The following is a 22,668-nucleotide window of genomic DNA, read 5'->3' as shown; positions in this document are numbered from 1 at the left end:
CTTCTGGGTCCAGAGACCAGCAGAGGTCAGATGCGAGACACAGAGGGGTATGCACTTGGCAAAGTAAAGGAGACCCACCAAGCCTCCATCACAGTGTCTCCTCAAGCTTCTAACACATCTCTCTCTTTTTCTCTGCTAAACATCTTCCAAAGCAATCAGGCCTCATCTTCAAACCATTGTAATTATAGGCTATACAAAGAAAACTAAACAAAATGTTCCATAGAGCCTGCCCCATCTATAGTTGGTGGCTTCACACCCATACCTCATCTGTTCAAGTCTTACCTGGAAAAAAAAAAAGAAGAAGAAGACACCATTAGAGCCAAATTGAACTGGTGATGACCACCTGACACCCCACCCCCCAAGGCAGCCAACCAGTATACTGGTTAGAAATCTGATTCTGTGGAGCTGGGAAGAAGGCTCAATGGGTAAAGTGTTGCGTAAGCATGAGGACCTGAATTTGATCCCTAATGACCAGATAAAGAACATGATATGGTGGCTTCTGTTGGCTGTCCTAGTGCTGGGAATGGAGACTAGAGGATGCCTGGGGCTCACTGACCAGTCCATCCTAGCCTAGTAAGCTCTAAATCCCAGTCACAAAGACCAAAGTGAATGTTGTCTGAGAAATAAACACCCAGAGTTGACTGCTGGCTTCCATACACACACACATACACACACACACACACACACACACACCCTCTCAGCCCTCCACACACATACATGAACAGACTCTGTCTTGGGAACTTTATATGGGATAATGAGATTGCCTAAGTTTGGTGGTAAAAAGGTCCTGCAAATTGGAAGTGATAGCAGCCATTTTCGAGTTGATGCTCAGAAGTATTGTGGAGAAAGAGAAATGGGCCACAGTGAGCCAAAGAGGAGGATCTATGCCCAGGAGACAGAGAGGGAGGGCGGAGCCAGCTGTTGGTCCTTCTCCCCTAGTGCTCAGCTGCACAGACTCCATGGCCTCTGATTTGAGAGCACAGAATTCTTGCCATCAATATATATCTTCTTTTGAGGAACTTGAATGAGTTGTTTCCTTGCAGCCAAAGGGGCCATAACTTGAACAACCACACGTCTTTTAAAATCATCTCCCAACACCACACAGTAGCTTATTTAAAGGCAAGCCCTGAGTTTTATTGCATAGGCATGATGTAACTCATAGCAGGATGGAGCAATATGAAAGTTGGTTACAACAGAGGAAGAAAATGAGGGAAGGAAGAAGGGAGAGAGGGAGGGAGGGAGGTAGAAAGATGATAGCTTACTAGGAGAACAGTGAATGGCTTCTTTAGCCTGCCCTATTTCAGTGCCTTTTGTGAAATAGCTTTTCTTCCTCCCTCTGAAACTCAGCTGAGATTAAAAAGTCCAGGATGGCACCCCAAATCCACTGAAGCAGAACTTTGAGGCACAGTAGCTCAAATAGGTTCTCCCACTTGGGAATGTTGGTTGGTTGGTTAGCTGGTTGGTTGATTGATTTCCTGAGACAGGATCTCACTATATATCCCAGGCTAGCCTCAAACTCACTGCAATCCTTCTGTCTCAAACTCTGGAATACTAGGATTATAGATGTGAGTCACCATGCCTGGCAGCGATTGGATGGTAGAAAGGTTGGTAAATTTCCACACTTGATGGCCTTTCTGGAGTCTGATTTTCAGTTCTCTCTCAACCCTATGGCTGTTCACTGTCCTTCTACAGACTTTTCTGTTTCCGTAGGCAGAGCAAATTTCTAGAACCTCCCATGTAAGAAGCCTCTCTGATAGAGGGCAGCTGGCTACTCCTTCATACATTTAAATGTCTTGAGTAAGTCATTTTTGGAGGGCACAGAGGAAACCAAAACTTAATGGAGACCCTCCTCCAAAGACACACAAACTCCACTTCTATGTGTCTTCATATGTACCCCCCTCCATAAGGAACTGAGTCTTCCTGCTCCCCCTCCACACTGCAGAATGGTATTTGTTTCTTTTACCACAGGGTCTTATATAGTGTCTTGTTCTGTCAGCCTTGAGCTGTTTGTGTAGCTCAGGCTGGCCCTGGACTCTCTGTCCTATCAACTTTTCCTCCCAAGTGCTGAGATTACAGGCACATGTTACCATGCCTAGCTGAAATGATCTTCATAGCTCGAAAAACACAAATGGCTTCCAATTCTCGCTGCACCTTGACTCCTTCATGCCCTCCTAGTTTTCCCTGGAAAAATGAGATCTGATAGGAAGCCCACAAAAGCTGAGCCCTCCCCGTATGTCTGCCATTTCCCTACCATTCCTCTTGCCTTCACTTATCCCAACAGACATATATTCACATGCCACATACACAAAATACTGTGTGGGACTCTCAATGCCCAAGGCGTTTCCCCATGTTGAACATTTATAGTCATGACAATGCACCATGCTCTGTACTCTTGGAGGCCCTGTCTGTACTCATCTATCTGCTCCTTCCATTCCTAGGATCTAGGCTTGCTTTACTTAGAGGGAACTCCATAGTACTGGTGCCAATAGCTTGTCTTCTAGATAGACTTTGGATGAATCTGCCCTGCTTCAGTACTTAATAGCTGCAAGTTGTTTTGATTCTTTGCATTTCTACATGTGTGAAGTGAGCTTGGTAATAAATCTTCAGAATTATTGTGAAGATTAAGGTATACAGTTCTGACCCATTCCAGGGTTAGCTACCATGAGTGCAGATGTAATATGTGAACAGCTGTAGAAGTGTATCTTCACATTTCTCCCAGAATTCTGTGAACTCCTCAGCTATAGGTATTTGGTTTTATGTAATGTTTCATTCTTAAGTGCTTATCAAAACGTCAGGCCAACAGGAGGGTCCTTTGGAATGAATGAAGTGATTAGGGAACACAAAACTATGTTCAGTGACTGATTAGCTTGAGCAAGCAAGGAAATGGCAAGTGTGTTTTAGGGTTTCTAACTGGCAGGGTTGGGAAAGTGCAACCTCATATGCTCCATTGGTTTGGAACGACTGTGGATGTGAACCTGCCAATCTCACTTCTTGGTTCTTGAGTTGGCGGCCAACACATCTTTCATGAGAGAGAGAGGAAGTTGGGGGGGTGAGCTTTGGAGTCAGCCCTATTGAGTTTTTAGAATTCTTTTGATTTCTGTGTGTCTGTGGGTATTTGTAGAGCTGGAAGAGGAAGAGAGTGTTGGACCCTCTGGATCAGGAGGGCCCTTAACCACTGAGCCATCACTGCAACCTCAGTCTCACTGACTCCTTTTGGAGGCGCTGCTTCTCTCTAGGTACAGGTACTATGGTGGTACCTGGGCATGGATGCTTGCATAGCTCTCAGCCTTGCTGAACTGCTCAGTGGTATATGTGTATGTGGTAATGTGAATATATCTGGAGCTTCCAGAGCTTAGCCCTTCCTCACTGTTAGTTATTTTGCCCTGTACTCACAGGTGAATGATTTCTTCGGGATGCTCATCAAGAAATTTGAGGGTGGGGATTTAAGGTGTGCTTGAGTCAGGGATTGTGGATGGTAAGAACCCCTGTTTGCTGAAGGTCCACTAGGCTCAAAGGAATCCATGTACTGAGAATGCAGCTGTAGATATCTTCTCCCTCTCCTGATCCACTCCCGCTCCATCTCCTCTTCTCTTCTCCCCTCTCCTTCCCTCTCTCCCCTCCTTCTCCTATATCTTCCTCCCTCTATAGAAGTCAGCTTCCTACTACAGTAATAAAATACCCCAGACAATCAACTTAAGAAGAAAGGTTGTTTTGGCCAACCAATGTTTGAGTGGACTTAGATCATGCTTGGTTTTCCCATTGCTTTGGGTTTGTGAGGAGGCAGCATATTATGGAAAGGAGTACATGGGAGAGCAAAGCTGACTGGTGCATGGTGGCCAGAGAGTGAAAGAGAGAGAAAGGGGTAAGGTACTACTATCTCTTTCCAAGTCACAGTATGGTGACCCAGATTGTTCTTATTAGGCTCCCTCCTTAAGGTCCTACTGCCTCCCAATAGTGCCATTGGGAGGGAACAGTCTTTTAACAGGCAGATTTGGGGGGAATATTTAAGATCAAAACTACAGTATATTCTCACCTCTCTCCCTATCTCCACCTTCCTCTCTTTCATATGTTTGTTCCTTCCTTCCTTCCTTTCTTCCTTCCTTCCTTCCTTCCTTCCTCCCTCCCTCTCTCTCTCTCTCTCTCTCTCTCTCTCTCTCTCTCTCTCTCTCTTTCTCTCTCTCTCTTTCTTCTTTCTTAAATAGAGTCTCACTATATAGCCCAGGCTGGCCTTGACCTTGTGATCCTCTGTCTTTGCTTCCCGACTGCTGGAGTTACAGTTCTGCACTACCAACCTGCTTTGCCATGGCTTCCTGTTTCACTTTCCTCAGTGCTCTACACCAACTGGCTTCTCTGTTTGCCCATCTATGACCTACACAGCCTATCACAATTATCGTAAGATGGCAGATCTCCCCACTGTCAGCTTCTTCCCTTAGCCCACATAGCTAACAGGTGAAATAATCTGTGCCCCAAACACAAATCTCTGGATGATGGAGACTAAGCTAGCTTCTGGTCTAGAGGTGCCTCACTTCTGTTTGATCAGTTTGCTGGAAGCAGGGGTCCAAGGTTGTGGTAAAGAGTGGTGTATGCCCAGGGTGGGAATGTGGGAAATAATGGCAGGTGTTTGGAGTTTGATGTCCTGTCCCCTCAGATGTGGTATGCTTTCAGCATCCAGTGAGAAGAGAAAGGGACAAGAAGGAAAAGGTTGGATTTAGGGTGAGGGTGTGGATCAGTGGGTGAAGTGCTTGCTATTCAATCATGAAGGCCAGAGTCTAGATCTGCGAACTCATGTAAAATCTGTATGGGCATGGGCCACCTGTAATCCCAGCACTTGAGAGGCCGAGACAAGGGGTCCTCTGGGTAAGCTGTTGAGTTGAATGGAATTGGTGAGCTCTGGGGTCAGTAAAAGAACTGCCTCAATAGAGTACACTGTGATTGAGGAAGATGCCCAGTGTCAACTTCAGGCCTCCATACATGTGTGCTCATGCATGTACATTCACGTGTATTCACATACAAGCAGCAGACACACTCTCACACATGGATATCTTATATACATACACAGATGGAAAGAAAGAAAGATAGGTCAGTGTGGTATCCACAATCCTGACTAACCATCTTTTTCCTTGGCTGTCGTACATGCTACCTTCTGCGTTACCATTTTGTTTGCTTCCAAGCCCTTTGTGTGATTGCTGGGAACACTGTCTCAGTTTTGATGGGGTGTAAAGAAGCTCTGTACAGGCCTTGTCCTGTACCCCCTCAATTCTGCCTTTCTCTGAGCCAATCTTTTGAGCAAGTCATTAGAATAAACCTTAGAGCTGTTTCTAGAAGAAAATAAAATTATAGATGCCAGTCATATCTAAGGTAGCAGGATCTCTCCTCCATTCTTTCAGTGGGGAGTCCTCCATTCTCCATGCTGTGGTCATCTGTCCTTCTATGTCTATGGTCCTGAGTCCAGACTAGATCAGAGCCTGTGTTCTAACCTAAGCAGCTTGAGTCTCAACTGGGAGCCCAGAGCCAGTGTGAAGGAGAAGGACGAATCCAAGTCTTGGGAGAAGCATCAGGAAGGGTTGCAAGACTATTAGTGGCAGGTTCAGGGGTGGAGTGTGAGGAGCCTGGATGCAGCTAGAAGAGAAGTCTCGAGCAGAAGGGAAGGCACCACTCTAGAAGCCAGTGCCAGAGCACTGCTGAGGGAAAGCTCCCACTTCCTGTTTGCTTGTTCTCTCAGATTCCCTGTCAGGAATGGTTTCTGACTTCTTTCCTCCTATCTGTTCATCTGTTCATGTGTATGCAGATTGTGGGTGCTTGCTCTGCTCCTGTGTGTGTGTGTGTGTATGTGTGTGTGTGTGTGTATGTAGGCCAGAAGCCTGCCTCAGGTGTCATGCTTCAGACACTGTCCATTTTGTGTTTCGAGACAGGTCTCCAACTGGGGCCTGGGGCTCACTGACTATGTTAGGACAGTTGGCCAGAAAGCCTCAGAGAGTTACCTGTCTCTGTTTTCCCAATACTGGGGTTAAAAGTATCTGCCCTCATCATTGGCTTTTCTATGTGGGTACTGGGGCTTGAACTTGTGTCTTCATGCCATGCAAGCACTTTACCAAATGAGCCATCTCCAAAGTCCTCTGGCTACTTTTATTTTCCTTCAACAGTTAACTGAATATCATGAAGATATTCAGATAATTGAGGCTGCTGTTCCCATCAGCTGTCAGGCAACTCTTCAGGGGTCCTTGGAAAGGGTTTATTGAGCAAATTCATTCTAGCAAAAGTCATGCATTTACACCAGAACCCTCTGCTACCACCGATATCTGAGTCATCAGCAGTGGAGGCATAGGTCTTTGTTCTCCGTGAAAAACTCCTGTGGGCCCACCCCTCTGCTGAGAATTGCAAGCATGCTCTGCTGTCAGCCCTGAGTGCACCCCATCACCCCTTTAATGTCCGGCAGAGCATGAATTGTAAACACATCCTTAGACGTGAAGGCTGTTTGGAGACCAGTGACTGGAGAACTGGCCCTGAAGAAAAGAAGAGTTGGACTGAAAATGAGCTCCTGAATAATTTAGCCTGAATTGGAAAGTCAATACCTTAAGTGAGGCATGGCGAAACTTGAGAACTGGGAGGTAAACACTGTGAAGATGTAATTTTTGGGGAGAACATTATCAAAAAGAATGACTCTTTGGGAGGAGAGGGAGGCAGAAAGCTGGCTGAGGGTGGGCTGGGTCTGACTAAGGGTAGGGAGGGCATGGGCACAAAAGGAGAAGCAGGGCAAGAGTTTCATATGAGCTAGAGGAGAAGAAGGACCAGGAAGGAGCTGGTGAACCAGTAGGTCCAGGGAAGCCTGTAGGAGGACAGAAGATGTGGGTTTGGATGTGGATGGAGTATTTGATTAAGGATGATGCATGTGAAGGAATCCCTCCAGATAAACTGTTAAGGTGGAACCAGAGAGGAGGCCTGTTTATTCACAGAATGAAGGGTGCCAAATAAAGGTGTGACAGCCTGCTGAGGTGGAGCATGGCAGCCATGTAGATTCTCTGATTGAATCTTGACAAGCATGCACTGACTCATCCTGAATTATTGGACATGAACTTGAACAGCTATGGGGTCCAGATCCTGCAATGAACACAGAGAGAGCCCTGGTCATACTGGTCTTAGGTTTCAAACCAGATTGTTCACGTGTGACATGCTAGGTGCTCTACACATATCTTAGTCTTTTTTTTTGTTTGTTTTTGTTTTTGTTTTTGTTTTGTTTTTCGAGACATGGTTTCTCTGTGTAGCTTTGTGCCTTTCCTGGAACTTACTTGGTAGCCCAGGTTGGCCTCGAACTCACAGAGATCCGCCTGGCTCTGCCTCTCGAGTGCTGGGATTAAAGGCATGTGCCACCACCGCCTGACCATATCTTAGTCTTTGTCACATTGTTGAGGTAGGTGAAATAAACATCTCCATTTTACAGATGAAGTCATCAAGGGTCAGAGAAACCAAGTAATTTGTTCAAGGAAATCCAGCCTGCAGATACTGGAGCTACTGTTCTGTCCTGTTTCATTGCTGTTAAGATTTGGGCGATTGCCTAGGGAAGTGAGCCATGGGCCAGTGGGGGTGCAACCCTGTAGTCAGAGGCCAGGAGAGGGTTTCAGTTCCCTTGGCTGGAATTACAGGTATTTGTGAGCCAAAACACTCCTGTCCTGAAGAATGAACAGCGGGTGCTCTGAGCTATCTCCCTGAGCCCTCTCCCTGGCCCCCATGGAGGCTATTCAGAGGAACTAAAGTGACCCAGGGAGCTGAACTGACAGACACAATGGAGCAGGGGATGGAGCTGAACAAGGACCTGGATGCGCTGGGGGGATGGAGGGGCTGGACCAGGCAGGGCTTTAGAGGCTGGACTTCTCTGAGGGAGGGGTGCTAGGAAGCTGCTGGAGGCTCCTAGAAGGGCTAGAGTGGAGGATGTGTGAGTCAGCTCTGCATTTGAAAAAGATCAGCGTGGCTGCTCTGCAGGAAGTGATGGGAAGAGCAAGCCTCTGGGACAGAGAGGATGTGAAAGGCTGGAAACAAGTGAACCAATAAATGTGTCAAACCTTCAGATACGTTATCCAAAAGAGAGCCTCCCTGCCTCTTGTTCGTTTTTTTTTTCTTCTTATTCATCCTCATTTACAACCAACTCTAATAATTCAGTTGTTTGTTTGCCCAATTTATAGCAAATTAAGAAAAACGATTGAGCAACAGATCTGAAAGTACATAAGGTATTGAGGGAAAAACCAGCCACTGCAGGAAGTGACAGCTTGATTGTAAGGAAAGGTCCATGGGAAAAAAGGTGCTAAAAATATGAGAAGCAGGGTAGGGATTATACAGCTCTGTTCTCTAAGCAGAACAATCTCCATCTTCATAAAACCAGCTCTGCCTGCTTGCAAAAGATCCTCACAGCTGGCCTTATTGACTGCTGGCATTCCCACATAGACAGAGGGCATGGGGAGAGCCTTTGGACCTTCACCTGAGCACCCAGCTCTTTTTTCCAGACACATGTATTTGACACAGGGCCTGGTAAAGCTGGGGAGGACTAAGAGAAAGGTCTCCAGATGTGCAGCTGTGGGGAAGCCATCACACATACTAGGTGCAGATTTTCCAATATGGCTGGGAAGTGACTAACACCATCTTGTCCTGATCGTATTCTAACAGGATTTTGTGTCTATGTAGGAACTTTTCAGCACTCAACATCCCGAACAGTCATGTCTGCCTTGACAACACATTTAGAAACTGACCATAGCCCAGATGTATAACCCAAATACCAGCTGGATGTATAACCAAAACAAGTGTTACAAGGTTCCCCTGATCTATACCTGACAATGACATCATTGTGGGTTTGGGGGCTTTGATTTTATAAATTTTATATCCCTGAGCTTCAGTGGGCAGAATTTTTTTTTTTTTGTGGCAGGAGCTTGCTGTCAGTTGCTGGTTTTGATAAAGGACTCTCACTTGGCCTTATGTGCATGGTTGTAACTCTCTTGACTGTAACAGCTGCTTTTGGGTCACCCATATTCCTGCCCATAGCCCCTTACCCATACTGTGTAGGTAATAATAAACTCTGGTTCCTCATGGTGATCAGTGATAGAATTGAACTCTGAGTTCTGGAGACATCAGGAGGAAGGGTAAACATTACTTAGTCATACCCACTTCCCAACTTGAGAGAAAATTCTCAAAACAGAAATGTTTCCTGATCCACTGTAGTCTTTTGGAGTTTAGAAAAATACTAGAGGCTAGAGAGTTTCCTCCAGGAAGCAGGGATGAGATCAACTGGTAATTGCCTGAATTCACAGGATTAATAAACTTGAATGTGTCTCAGGCCCCTCACCTGAACTCATTTTTCCTGTGGCTGCAGCCTGATGTAGGAGGCTCCCTGGCCTGGGAGGAGCTAGGTCAGTGATTCACATCTTGGACTGGTGACCTCAGCACTTCCGTTCTTAGACATGCATGCACCATGTGCCATTTATCATTCCTGAACCAAGATGTCTGACCTTTCATGGCCAGCAGGTTTGCCTGCCAGCCCTATGCCATATCTGTTTGCCTTAGTCTTTTCTCTCCAGTGGTGAGAAGTACACCAGAGAACTGGATCAAGGCAGAAGATGACCAAGTAACTTCTATTTCAGGCACTATATGTTTTTTAATTGTAGTTATAGTTAGTGTAATAAAAGTTTTTTTTAATAAAATATTTATATTATTTGGTGATGGCTCAGAAGGCTAAAGCAAGGGAAAAAAATACTCTGTAAGTTGGGAAGGCACCATGGGCCTTGACTCCATGAGGGGTTAGATTGACTTACAGTGCCTCAAACCTTCTCATATTACCTGCCTCCACTGACTTACCAAGACCCTTAGACACTATGTGAGGGGCCAGTTAGGAAAATAATGTTTGGAAGGAAGTGAGTGCTATGTCCACTGGAGTCCTGGGATGTCATTGGAATAGAGCCAGAGAGTTGTGACCTCTCCTGTTTAACTTCAGAGAGCTTGAGTATCAAGTATATTTTGCTAGGATAAGTCTAATTTTTTTCATTGTGTTCAAATTATTTTTGTAATGTAAGTTTTTTGTTTATTAATAGTACATTCAGAAATGTGTCAAAATACTTTATTAATTATAATAAACTGATACTTAGTTTTCTACATGTATAATCATATAACCTGAGACTAATGATGGTTTGATTTTATATATTTTAAGTATTTGGGGGAAGATTATTACCCAAATTAGTTGGGGGAAATGAAACAAAAGATTTAGCTTTAATTATCACAGGATTTTTGTGATATACAGGGTCTCTCATACTAACAATAACACATAGAGTAAAATATTATTTATCAACTTATTAGATATTTATTCAGTACTGTGATAGGTGCTGATGCTATTGTTTTGAACAAAACTAAACTCAGATTTATCACTGTCTCCCAGGTGAGAGATGAAGGGAGAGTTGGGGATAGCAGACATGTGGGTGGTTTTGTGACATGCATAATTGGTAGTTACAGCCAACATGACTTGGTCATAATGGCATAAGGAACAAAGGACAGGGAACTGTCAAGGGTTTTTGCATGAATGCTGGTTATTTGTTGAGTTAGGAAACACTGAAAAGGACCCAATTTGGAGACAAGGGAAAAAGGGGAACTCATGAGCTTGTTTTTCCATTTGAATTCTGGATGCTTTTGTTTTGTTTAAAAAGGGATGTCAGCAGGCTGCTGGGTGTATAGCTTATAGCTAGGAGAAGAGACCTGGCAGAGCTCATGTGCATTTGATTAGAAGTAGTTGAAGGTTTGTGAATGGAATGGACTAGGACTGGAGAGAATTGAGGGAGAGGAGCAAGACTTAGAAGGGATCCTGGGAACAGCAATGATTAATGGCCATGTAGAGGAGGATAATGGGAAGAACAGTGTCTCAGCAGTGAGAACAGGATGGTAGAGCACAGAAGGGGAAGACAGCAAGGTTCAAGATAGATGAAAAATGAAGAAGAAGCCTGAGAAACACCATTAGACTAACTGCATTGTGACAATTGGCTGCATTGTTTAGAAATATTCTGGAGATGATTGCAATGCTGAAGAGTAAGTAAGAAGTCAGGTATTTTTGATAATTTATTGAAAAACAAATAAATCTGCATTGTGTTTTGGTTTTAGAATACAAGCTGATAAGTAAGAATGTAAGTGAGACAAGAATTAGCCTTTCTAATGAGCACACACTTAACATGGTGGGCCTCCCTCTTCAATATCTGGTGGGCATCCTGCAAGATGTTTGGGGTAGGGGCCCAAGGACTTCACCCTGTCTGTCCAACTACTTGAGAGCATAGGGTCTTAATTGTATTCTGGAGTCTATCAGGCCCCTCATGATATTTACGGGGGAAGTCTGTGGACATTGGGTGAGTGAGTACCTGCCATTCTGGGTTCAGGCTTTGCCAGGAAAATAATTTTGGTGCTTTCTGTAAATCTGTCCTGCTTCATTTGAGTATCCATAGGCACCTGGTGAGGCGATTTTACCTGGACTCATTCTTCTGAGTACTTTGTACTTTTGTGCATCTGCCATTTGTCTTGGAAAGAATTCTTGCAAAGAATTCTGAAAATCCTTTGATGGCATATTCCACATCTCTTGAGGACAGGATCTCAGCGTGCTGTAAACCCAAGCTGCCCCAAGCTCTGGCTCAGCTCTGTCAGGAGAAGCAGATTGCAGGCTTACCTCCCAGCTGTTTCTTGCCACTTGCAATTTGGGCTTCCCACTGAAATCACTCTGTTCTGAGCAAGCCAGTCACCTCACTGTTGAGAGAAGTTGGTGGGACTGTTGAATATTTTATTCACCATCTGGCTGACAATACAGCCCAGAGCTTGCCTGTGGGCTGATGATGTCCCAGACTGCTGTGTACCAGTATGGAAAAGGTCACTGCTCCTCGTGTCTGGCAGGCACCTGCAATTCCTCAGAGGGTCTCCTGCTACTTCTCTGAGGATGAGAATGAGAGATCTAGGCAGAGTAGAGCTGAAGGGACCTCCTGACCTTTTGCCCATCTAGTAGCTACCAGGTATTTTCTAAAATAGAGGATTCCATGGTTTAGCTCAGGCTCTTCCTGCCTTTCTGGGTTTCATACCAGGGTGTTCCTGGGGTACTTTTGCTTGCTCTGAGGTCTCTGGTACTGTCTGTATATAGGGACTCTAGAAATGTCATTCCCAACCAGATTGTTACTTTTGAAAGAGTGTATGTGTCACATCTCTCTTCCTTGTTTAGGACACAATGTCAAAGTAGGGCTTGGGCACTTTCTCATTTCTAGTCTTTTTTGTTGATGCAATACTTCCAGTGTCTGTCGCTTTTAAGTCTGATCATTGATCCCCTCATGGGAGACAGTTGCCCATAAACTGTCTCTTCAGAAAAATGAGCTCTAGGCTCAGAGTTGGAGCCTCTACTATGTTTACTCTTGAATGCTTGGCATCTGATACAATTCTCTCATTCATAAAGTGAGAGAGAGAGCACTTACTTTATGGAGTTACTATGAAGGTCAAGAGAAGACCCATGTGGACAGGGCCTCACCAGTATCCCTACCTGCAGATCTGGGTAGCCTAATGAGGCACAGCCAGACCTTGTGGATTAACTCGATTCATTTTTACTTATAGCAACAGCATAGAAAAATTTCTATGCATCATTTTTATATAATAAAACATCTAGATGTATACATTTAGTTCCTGGGTTGCATGCATATGTTATATAATATATATAATTATGGACTGGGAGTGAATTATCATCATTCATTATTAAATAAAAACACTGAGCACGATCTGAACTAACATGGATTGAATACTTAGTACGACTGAGTGCTAAGCGTTACACATATTCATTTACATCATCTTCAAGACAATTCCGTGAGGTGGATATGATATCTTCCAGGTGAGGAAGTTGGGATATGAGTCATAAATTACCCATACACATTCCCAGAACTAGCACATGGCAGGAGCGGAATTCAAAACCAGGTCTGTGGCGTTCATGTGTGTGAACACTGTGAAGATACCACATTGATAAACATGACCATATAACTGTTCTCAGAGTGTGGGCTGGAGAGAGGGCTCAGTGATTAAGAGCACTTGCTGCACTTGTCGAGGGCCCAAATTCAGTTTCCAGCATAGATGTGAGACAGCTCACAACTCTTATACCTCTAGCTCCAGGGGCTCTTTTTGCCCCATTCTTCTGGTCCCCACAGGTACCTGCATACAACACACACACACACACACACACACACACACACACACACACACACACACACACAGAGTAAAAGAATAAATAGATGAACATGAGAAGTTCTGCAGATCTTGGTAGACATCTCTACTATTGAGCTATGTCTCTAGCCCTAACCCAACCTCCCATCAGGGTTCAGGCTGGTCCTGAACTTAGTCTATAGTCCAGGCAAGTGTTGGGTCCTCCTGCTTCAGCCTTTCAAGGAGCTGGGATTGCAAGCCTGAGTCAACAGGCCCAGAGACCCTTCTTCAAGATAACCATGGGTTCCATCTCTTGTGTTGGGCTTCTCAGAGGATGTATATGAAGCATTTGGGGGCAGTGTTGACATGCAGATTCTGACTGAGTAGATGTGTGATGGAGCTGACATTCTACATTTGTTGTCACTGATGTGACTGGTCCAGGGACCACTCTCTCTCTGAGTGCACAGTCAAAAGGTCTTGTGCATCATCAGCCTTACATCCCAAGTAGCCGTTCTGATTACATTCTCACTGGAATATTTATGAGTACTTACTTCCCACATACTCTTGTTAATACTTTGAATTACAATATTATATTTTAAAATCAACCCAATAGAGGAACTATGGCAACTGTAGCTAGAAAAATGTTTCTAATTCCTAGCAAGCTTAATCATCCTTTCATATGTTTCTTGGCTGTTGGCATTTTCTCTTTCATTGTTTGCTTATGTTTTTTGCCCATTTTCCCCCCAATTTGGATAGTTTTACCCTCCATTGGATTGTTTTTTATACATTCTTTATATATTCTGGATAGTGCTCCTTTGTTATAGGAACATGTAAACATTTTCCTTCAGGGAGGAAGAGACTATCTAGAAGAGCTGTCTAGTAGTTGAATGGCAGAATCCACCAGACCACTTGTTAGGGGGTGGGAGTGGGATGAAGTTGCTGTCTCCATCATCTGTTTGCGCCTCTCTTTTTCATATTTAGACATCAGCTAAGAGCTTATCCTACCATACTACAGCTGCTTCTTGGCTAGCCTCCTCCATTAAGAGGATGTAGTCTATGAGTCTTTGTGGATACCCAACATTGATGTGCAAGGGATATACTATCACATGACCTAGTCACAGGGTTCCTGCAGAATCTGTACTGGAGTGCATCTAGGAGTTACTCCAGGTCCTTTGGGAAGGTGACAGAGGAATGAGGGGCTCCTTTGGTCAGGATATCTTGGCCCTTGCTCTCAGAGGAAAGCTGCTCTGGGTGACATTTGGACACTCAGAAAGAGCAGTAGTATCCAATAGATAACGCCACCAGTGCTCTTCATATAAACTAAATTCTCATAATATTCCCCATGATGTAGGTGATGTCACTGTTATCCCATTTTGCAGAAGGAACTTGAGGCATAAAATAGTTAACTGAGGTCCCACAGTGAATAAATGACAGAATTTGGGTCTGGCTTCCTCATCTATGTTCAAGATCAGTATGTGAAATCTTAGGCCCGGCCTGAGGGAGACACCAAACAAACCTTTCTATTTCCTCTTCCCACTCTCAGCAGGATGTTTTTATTCTGTCGGTCACATTTTAGGACTATGGCTTCATAGCATCCATTCATGGGCCTCTGTAGCTTTTGTTTCTGAATCGAGTATCTATCTTTGCTTGCAACTCAGCAGTCTCTATTCCCTTAAGTACCTGTCACCCTGCTTCCCATAAAGCCAGCCCAAGGCTGAGTGAGGCCTTCCACCACCAGGGCCCATTTTTCCGGTTAAGTCCCCATATTCTCTTGGCACCTCTGGCCCAGTGGTTTTACACAGTGCTGCCATCTGGTGGGGACAGGTGGCCACTGTCAGTCCTCTCCGAGGAGTAGATTCCTGCCCAGAATGTAAGGGATTGGTGGCTGAACTCCAAGATTCACTTTTCCTAATTGTGATATCAAAGACATTTTGAAGAAGGCTTAGCATTGGTGGCAGAGCAGTGTGTCTGGACATGTGGATAAGAAATTCTATGAAACATAGTGGTGCACGTCTTTAAGATGTGAGAGGCAGAGGCAGAGGCAGAGGCAGGTGGATCTTTATGGGCTCAAGGCTAGCCTTGTTTACATTAGAGAGTTTTAGGTTAGCCAGAGCTATGTAGTGAGATTCTGTCTCATAAACAAAATACAACCCCCACCCCCCCCACCACCACCACACAGAGGCTGCTTTCAGGTCACATTAGGGGAGCAGCAGCCTCCCCAGTGTATGATGAGGGTGACATTCAGTCTATACAGGGCAGAGCCACAAGGATCTCCAGCCCCCTGTGTGTGTTGTTACCTCTAGTGGCTGGAGTGGAAGGACACACTTCACTTATTCAGATAAGCAGCACTTTGTGTCCGTCTCTGCCCGCATCCACTATGGAGGGAGTCTTCGGTTCTGATAAGCACCAGGGGCCTGATAATGAACCCCCACGCAGGATTTAGTGAGGAGACACTTGGGGCTTAGATGAGAGACATAAATGGAGAGTCACAAACCTTCTCAATTGAGCAACTCTCCAGCTCACAAAAGAGGCCCCTATTGAGACTGTGAAACCTACATTGAAGCCACAGGTCTGGAACAAACTGGGCAAGTGTCCCGGGCAACTGGTCATTTCTCAAAATGTCAGGAACTTGGTGAGTTCCTGTTGGGTTGAATATAATTGAACTGAGGGCCAAAGATATGAATCTCTACCAAGGACCCATTATAAAGGGAGCTTGCAAAGACACTTAGACCCTCTGATCTTGTGGTTCTGAAGAGAGTGGTAAATAAAGTCTACATAACACCTCTTCCATTTCCTTTGTTTCTAACCAAGGCTTTGGGATCTTGAGCTGGAGCCTGAGGCTTTGTGGGGTAATAAGGCCTGAGGGAAATGAGCCCTCCTCCTGGAAAATCCTATCAACCTGTGATGATTGCTGAGCTGCTGATGGTGAAGATGGGACATTATAAGTAGAAAGCCAGTGAGGTGGAACTTAGCTAGCTAAGGGATAAACTAGTTGCCCACAGCTTAGATCCTATAGCTTCCAGCAGGGGAGAAGAACTGATAGTGGTCAGTAGAAAAAGGAAGGTTTGCTAAACAGCAAGGTTGTGTTCTTGGACCTGGGAAAGAAGAACCACATCCTGGAAGGATGCCCACATGAGCCTTGGTACCCACTGTGTGTTCTGTCCTAATGCCCTGTGGTATGTTCTCTCATTTTATACTCATAAGCAAGAAGGTATTGTTATATTTGATATGTGAGGGAAATGGTCCTGTTGGTGCTTTGAATCTTGCTCAAGCTCATGTAATAATACACAGTGGAGCAGGATTGAATCCAGAGGCTCGGTGGCTACTGGCAGCTTTTTAGAGACCAGAGTCCATTCTACATTTTCTTCCATGTTTTTGTTGTTGGTGGTTGTTTGATTGTTCTTTTTTTTTTTCACACTCTTTGTAGTCATACTATCTTAGAGCATCAACTGCCCCAAAGCCATACATTCCACATCGTTTCTTTCCTGAAATGCTCCTCTACCTCTTTGTCTTGGAGCTTTGCCAATAAGAACATGCAAAATGGGGTTCGTCTCCTCCAGGTGTATTTTGGTGACCATTTAGGAAGATCTTGTGAGAGCTGAACTTCAAGGACTCCTGTTGAACCCAGGATTACTTTTAGCCACCAGCTGTGCTCAAAGCTATGGTTTGGAAGTCCAGGCAGCCCATAGGCAGCTTCTAGGGCTGTGAATGGAGAACCCTTCTTCTGTGAATGGAGAACAAGAGATGGTTTTTCTCCCTTGTCTGTGTAGACAGCAGATGGTACTTTTAGAAACTGAATGTGCCCCATATATTCACACCAGTCTTCTTTCCCTACTCCAGCTCCAGCCTGTTTTCCAGCTGGGGAGGAGAGACCTCCTTTCAGAGCCTTGGAGGTTTTCCACTTTCTCAGCATCTTTGGGGACCTTATGTCTGTAGTATTAAAGGGCCATAACATGTCTGGTTTTGGGCTTCCTCTTTTCTAAGACAAGGTCATTGAATTCAGAATCCTGGTATGTGAACTGCCTGGTATATCACCATGGCTCATTGGAGTGCTGGCCCACAGGGTGGCCCCATCTTCAAGCTTCTTTCCCGGCCAGAAAACACAACTTGGAGAGAAGGTAAGGAAATCTGTTATAGAAAGACTTTGTTTAAAGAATTCTGAGAAGTGAGCGGTTTAAGATGGGGTGAAATGAAGGAGCGCTTGCTCCACTAGGAAACATAGTGGGGCCTCTGCTGTGAGTTCCTACCCTCTCCCCCAAAGCTCTGCTGCCCTCCGCGTAGCATAGCCATGAGGACTGTATGTGTGGGAACTCTACAGGTCAGGGAGAATGGCATCCTCCCTCCTGCCCAATCACTACATATAAGGTTCCCCTGTACGTGGGATGTGGTGGGCTCCACAAACAGTAAAGGCTTGTAGGACGCGACCACGTCGTGGGAACTGCACAGACTTAAACAATCTTGGAGCAACTATGCCTTAGAGACATTTTCACAGTTCACTAGTGTCTCTCCTAGAGATTTTCGGGAGGTGTTTGGTGACTCCCTGGAGACCAGCAGAGGGCAGGGGCAGGGTGAAGGCGCAAGTGAATCAGGAGTGGACATTATAAGGCTTGGCCTCTTCATGGTCTGCATCTCGATTATTAAACAAACAAACAAACAGACAGACAAAACAACAACAACAACAAACGACGGGGGGCGGGGTAAGGACTCAGTTTTTAGGTGGGAAAGCAGCAGAATGCCCTCAGCTGAGGCAGGTGAAGGGACACAAGCATCGTATTGACACCCCCACCCCCCCCCCCCCCCAAGCTTGGGATCCTTTGCAAGCAAGATAGCCGGAATTCCCCTAGGGGCGGACTCCACGGGCCTGGGCCGGGGACTGGCGGTTGGTGGCCTGAAGGAGCCGGGGTCTGGGTGGTCTGAGAGCCGGGAAGCTCAGGCGCGTCCGGGACGAAAGCTGGTGGCCAGCAGGTGGGGCGCCGGGCGGGGCTCCGCCCCCTGGCCCCTACTCGTTGGTCCGCAGCCGCCCAGCCCCGGCCCCTCTCCAGAGCCGGAGCGCGATTGGTGGCGGCGCTTGTCGCTCGGAGGGGGCCGGGCCGTGCTGCTTCGCTCCTTGGGTCGCTGCCACAGCCTCGGTTCTCCTGAGCAGCGAGCGACGCGGGCTGGTGGCATCTCCCAGGCAGCGGGCGCTGGAGATGGGAAGCAGCGCGGCAGCGGGCCCTGCCAGTGACAAAGTTTCCCAGAACTGCAGGTCGCATCGCGCCACTGCCGGCCACCCCTGACTGCCTAGGGAAAGACTAGGGGATTTTGAATTTGGGGGGAAAAAACACCACCACCAACAAACAAACCCACCTCGTTTCCTTTGTGGAGCTCTTTCTTAGGGTGGCCAGCGGCGGGAGCTGCAAACTTGGGCACCGCGGCTCGCACTGTCAGGGGACCCGCCTTTGGAGAGACTCAAGACTTGGGTGCGGGCGCACCAGAGGCCCCAGGCGTACCAAGGGGTGTGAGCGCGGGGGAGTTTGGGGCGCGCAGCAAGGAGGGGCCCCGGGAGCTCTATATGGAGGAGGGACCCCAGAATGGTGTGTACCAGGAAGACCAAAACTTTGGTGTCCACTTGCGTGATCCTGAGCGGTATGACCAACATCATCTGCCTGCTGTACGTGGGCTGGGTTACCAACTACATCGCCAGCGTGTATGTGCGGGGGCAGGAGCCAGCGCCCGACAAGAAGCTTGAGGAAGATAAAGGGGACACCCTGAAAATTATCGAGCGGCTGGACCACTTGGAGAATGTCATCAAACAACACATCCAAGGTACACGAGCCCTGGGAAACTTGAGCCACGCGCACGGCCAGGGAGTGCCTAGTGCTCTGCTTGTGGGATGCATTGAGGCCAATGCGTATCAGGCCAGTGACTGCAGGGAGGGCTTTGGGGTGGCAGCTGCGTGGCTGGAGGGACTGCAAGGACTGGTGTCCTGGGTCTTCTGTGTGTGAAGCTCTGCGAGTCTTCCTTGGGCACACGTGTGCACGCATATGCGTGTGTGTGTGTGTGTGTGTGTGTGTGTGTGTGTGTGTGTGTGTGTGTGTGTAGCTTGCTGTCGGTATGGGGACGTGCTACACACGTGTCCAATTTGTGTTTGCCTCCATCTGCTTCTTCCCGGGATCGCAGGATCACACACTAGTCCGGGAGTGTGTCTGACTGTGGATGTTTGTGTACCCAAGAGAGAGTACAAGGGCAAAGGAGCTCATTTGGCCGCTCTAAGGGACAGGAAAGATGCCCTGCATGACCCTAACTGTGGGCTTTAAGAAGCAGCAAGCTTCAGGACAAACCCAGACTAGAAAGATTACATTACCCGGGTATTGGCCCCAGCCTCAGCTTCAGCCCCAGCAGTGCTGGGACTGCAGGGGAGGCATCTTAAGTGGAAAACCCTCCTTAGCTATAGCACACCTGCAGGTCCAGGACCCTTCCCTACAAGCAGGTGTCAAACCCAGGAAGAAGCTTAGTCCACTGAGGTGGTGCTTCTGTTTGGGACCCTAGAGAACCCACCGAGTCTGTGGCTTTCCTTCAGAGCCTTCTGGGTCCCAGTGAGGGCCAATTTGTAAGGCAGCTACACTCCCTGCCCAGGAATCAGTCATGGCAGAGTAGACAGACCCACAGGAAGTGGGTTTGAAATCCAAGGCTGCAATGGCTAGGTTCAAAGAGGAAGTGGGTTATAAAGGACTCTCCTGATGTGACCCAGGTAGTATGAGTGCCAAAGGGAACTGATGGAGCTCAGGGCACCTGGAGTAAGGTGTGCTCACTCGGGCTAGCAATCTGGATTCTCCCTGTCCTCTTCAGGTATCCCCAGCTTTCCTAGATAAGAGGGCTTCTTAACTGCTGGCCCGGCCTAGCTGGCTTACTTGTAAACGTGACAGTCCCCTGGGTATCTGGTAGACTCTGGCAGCATCTGAGCTGCAGGTTCTCTTGTTTACCAAGGTAGGGACTACTCTTGATCTGGTGTCCCTCCCACAAGGCCAGATTGGCTCCTTCCCTGGGAAGGCTCCACCAGGTTCAGATGAGGGCAGAAAGGTGACCCCCACACACACACCTTGGTTGTGCTTCCTAACTGACAAAAGCAAGCACTTGATTTGAGGCCCCCTAGAAGAGGGGCCGTTGACTGCTCTTACTTCAGACCCCCCTCAGCCTCACCCAAGCATTGATCTGACAGACCAGACTGTCTTTGCCATAGTGCCTGTTGCTGCCATTTCTTACTTGTTGGTTTCTGTGCCTTGGGTCAGAATTGACATTAGTTAGCAATAGAAATACAGCCTTGATATGTTCTGGGAGACAGACTCAAGGCTGTGCCTTGCTCTGACATTTCCAATTTGTACACGTAGTCTGAGAGATTTTCATTCACATAATCTCTATGTGTATGTGTTCAAAATGATTCTCCTGTTCTTTTCTATCTGGTTAGGGAAGAAGTGAGCAAAGGGTTGCTTCAGGAATAATTTCAAGGATTTCACGAAACCATGAGCTCAGCACTGAGCAGACCCCTATCATGTTGAATATGGACCATGTCACATGATTTACAAGGCTCCACATGAAAACCATTCTGGAAGATGAATAAAACAAAAACCACTTGTAATTTTTTTTTTTAAACCAGGAAACCTTAGAACCTCTCAATATTTACCTGATAAACCGGGGGAGTTTTTTTTTTTTTTAAAGAAGCCTCTTTAGAGACTGGTCCAGGTGTCCTTTGGGCAGTAGGAAATGACAAGGCCAAAGCCACTGCCCACAGCAGGTAGAGGAGTGACTTGTGAAAGGCTAGACATGAAGCAGACAGATGGCGGAGGAGGCTAGCTGGTTGCTTGTGCTGTAGTAGTGTGGTGATGTTGACAATTCCCTCCAGGGTTCCAGAGCAGTCTCTGTACTTGGATTTAGGACTCAAAGGTAAGGCCTGTAAAGTCTGTGAGATCATTCTTGCCCTTAAGGATGTGGGTTGTTTCCATAGACCCATTGTCTAAGTTTTGCATCAGGACAGCCTTCTGAATAATCCTTGGTACATCACAGAGCTGAGGATGGGGGTGCAGGTTGGGGGTGGGGAGCTGATAACTAGAATAGCCTAGAACTCTAGTTCTGTTATGTGCTGTGCCTTGTTCTCAGAGCTTTGTGTAAGCTGACTTACCCTTAGATCCTTGTGAGATTGGTGGTATTAGCTCCATCTTACAGATGTGGAAATGGAGGTCTGGAGAGGTTGTTAGACCCACAGGTCCAGGGTCACACTTGGTTACACAGTAGCTCAGAGATTTGAACTCAGATAGTGGCTTCAGGGTCTCAGTTCTGTTTCACTGTGAGAAGAGGTCTTAACATATAGTCATGTAAGGTTGGCTTTGAACTTAAGACCCTTCCGTCTCAGCAGGCATCACAGATGGGTGCCACCATATTTGGGTTCTTCTTAGTGTTTATTTTGGTTGTTGTTTTTGCAGGCTAAGAAGGTGTCAGTCTGTGATCTTAACTATATAATATACTGCTCGTTAAGATGGCCAGAGGCTCACCATGGAAGAGTGCTGCCTGGTATTGGTTGACAGTGGTGGGAATGGATGTATCCTAGTGAAAGGCCATCTAAGGATCGTGGAGGGATGGTGGGGTCAGGAGTGTTCCCAACATGAAGATGCTTTCCATTGATACTCTAGGGCAGATCTGGGTTTTGGTTGGTTTCCTGAAGAAGGCAGAGGTCACATTCCCTTAACGGAAGTTTGCTGACTCTTTGGGTAGATCCTGGCAGGTGGAAGAGAGGCAGACAGTCTGGAGAGATGAATGACTGCCCTGAACTGATGCCCAGCACCCTAGTTAGTCATGAGTAGGGGCACTGCCAGTTTCCAAAGGACAATCTTTGCTTCAGAGTATCGCCCAGGCGCCTCTTCTCTTTGGAAGGAGAGCTGTCCAGGAAGTTGCAAATGTCACGGAGTGTTCGGCAGGATGTTCTGAGGACTTGCAATTAGAAGAGGCTTTGGAGCGGCACCCTAGAGGTCTGTTCTAGTCATGACTGAAAAGTTGATTTTCCTCTTGGGGACCGAAGTGATATTTCATTTTAATTTGTTTTCTGATTGAATGATTTAATTAGATGGTGTGTGAGAATCCCTTGGGAATGTAAATTGTATTTTTTGAACATTATTTTTTTTAACCAAGTAGATGTTAAATGACAGGGTGGTTAACTTAAGACTTTAAAATATGTGTCCTGTTGGGTTTAAAACATCAAGTAGTTCCTAGTACAGGCTCCAACTCAGAACCTTACACCTTGTTTGAGATGGTCAGATGGATCGATGTTAGAGGAAGCCCATGTGAGAGAACTTGGGAAGAGAAATTGTTCTTTCTCCTCCTCATCCCTTTCTCTTTTCCTTTTTGAGATAGTATCTCATATAGTCCAGGATAGCCCCAAACACACTATGTAGCTGGCCTGGAACTTGCTAAGTGGCAAAGAGGACCTTGCATGCTCTTACCTCTAGCTCCCCAGTGCTGGGG

General features: G+C 46.4%; 1 protein-coding gene across 1 annotated transcript in view; it reads left to right on the top strand.

The window, feature by feature from the left end:
* Positions 1 to 18,278: 18,278 nt before the first annotated feature.
* The window catches only part of Galnt18 (polypeptide N-acetylgalactosaminyltransferase 18), a 324,709-nt gene continuing 320,319 nt past the window's right edge, over positions 18,279 to 22,668 (top strand). Inside the window, exon 1 of the mRNA XM_036201277.1 lies at positions 18,279 to 18,981. Coding sequence (XP_036057170.1) covers positions 18,747 to 18,981 — 235 coding nt within the window. The 5' untranslated portion in view covers positions 18,279 to 18,746. The remainder of the gene's footprint in view (positions 18,982 to 22,668) is intronic.

Source organism: Onychomys torridus, chromosome 1, assembly GCF_903995425.1.
Source record: "Onychomys torridus chromosome 1, mOncTor1.1, whole genome shotgun sequence".
NCBI classification, from domain to species: domain Eukaryota; kingdom Metazoa; phylum Chordata; class Mammalia; order Rodentia; family Cricetidae; genus Onychomys; species Onychomys torridus.
Note: the sequence above shows the minus strand (reverse complement) of the source record. Positions and strands in the feature narration are given on the sequence as shown.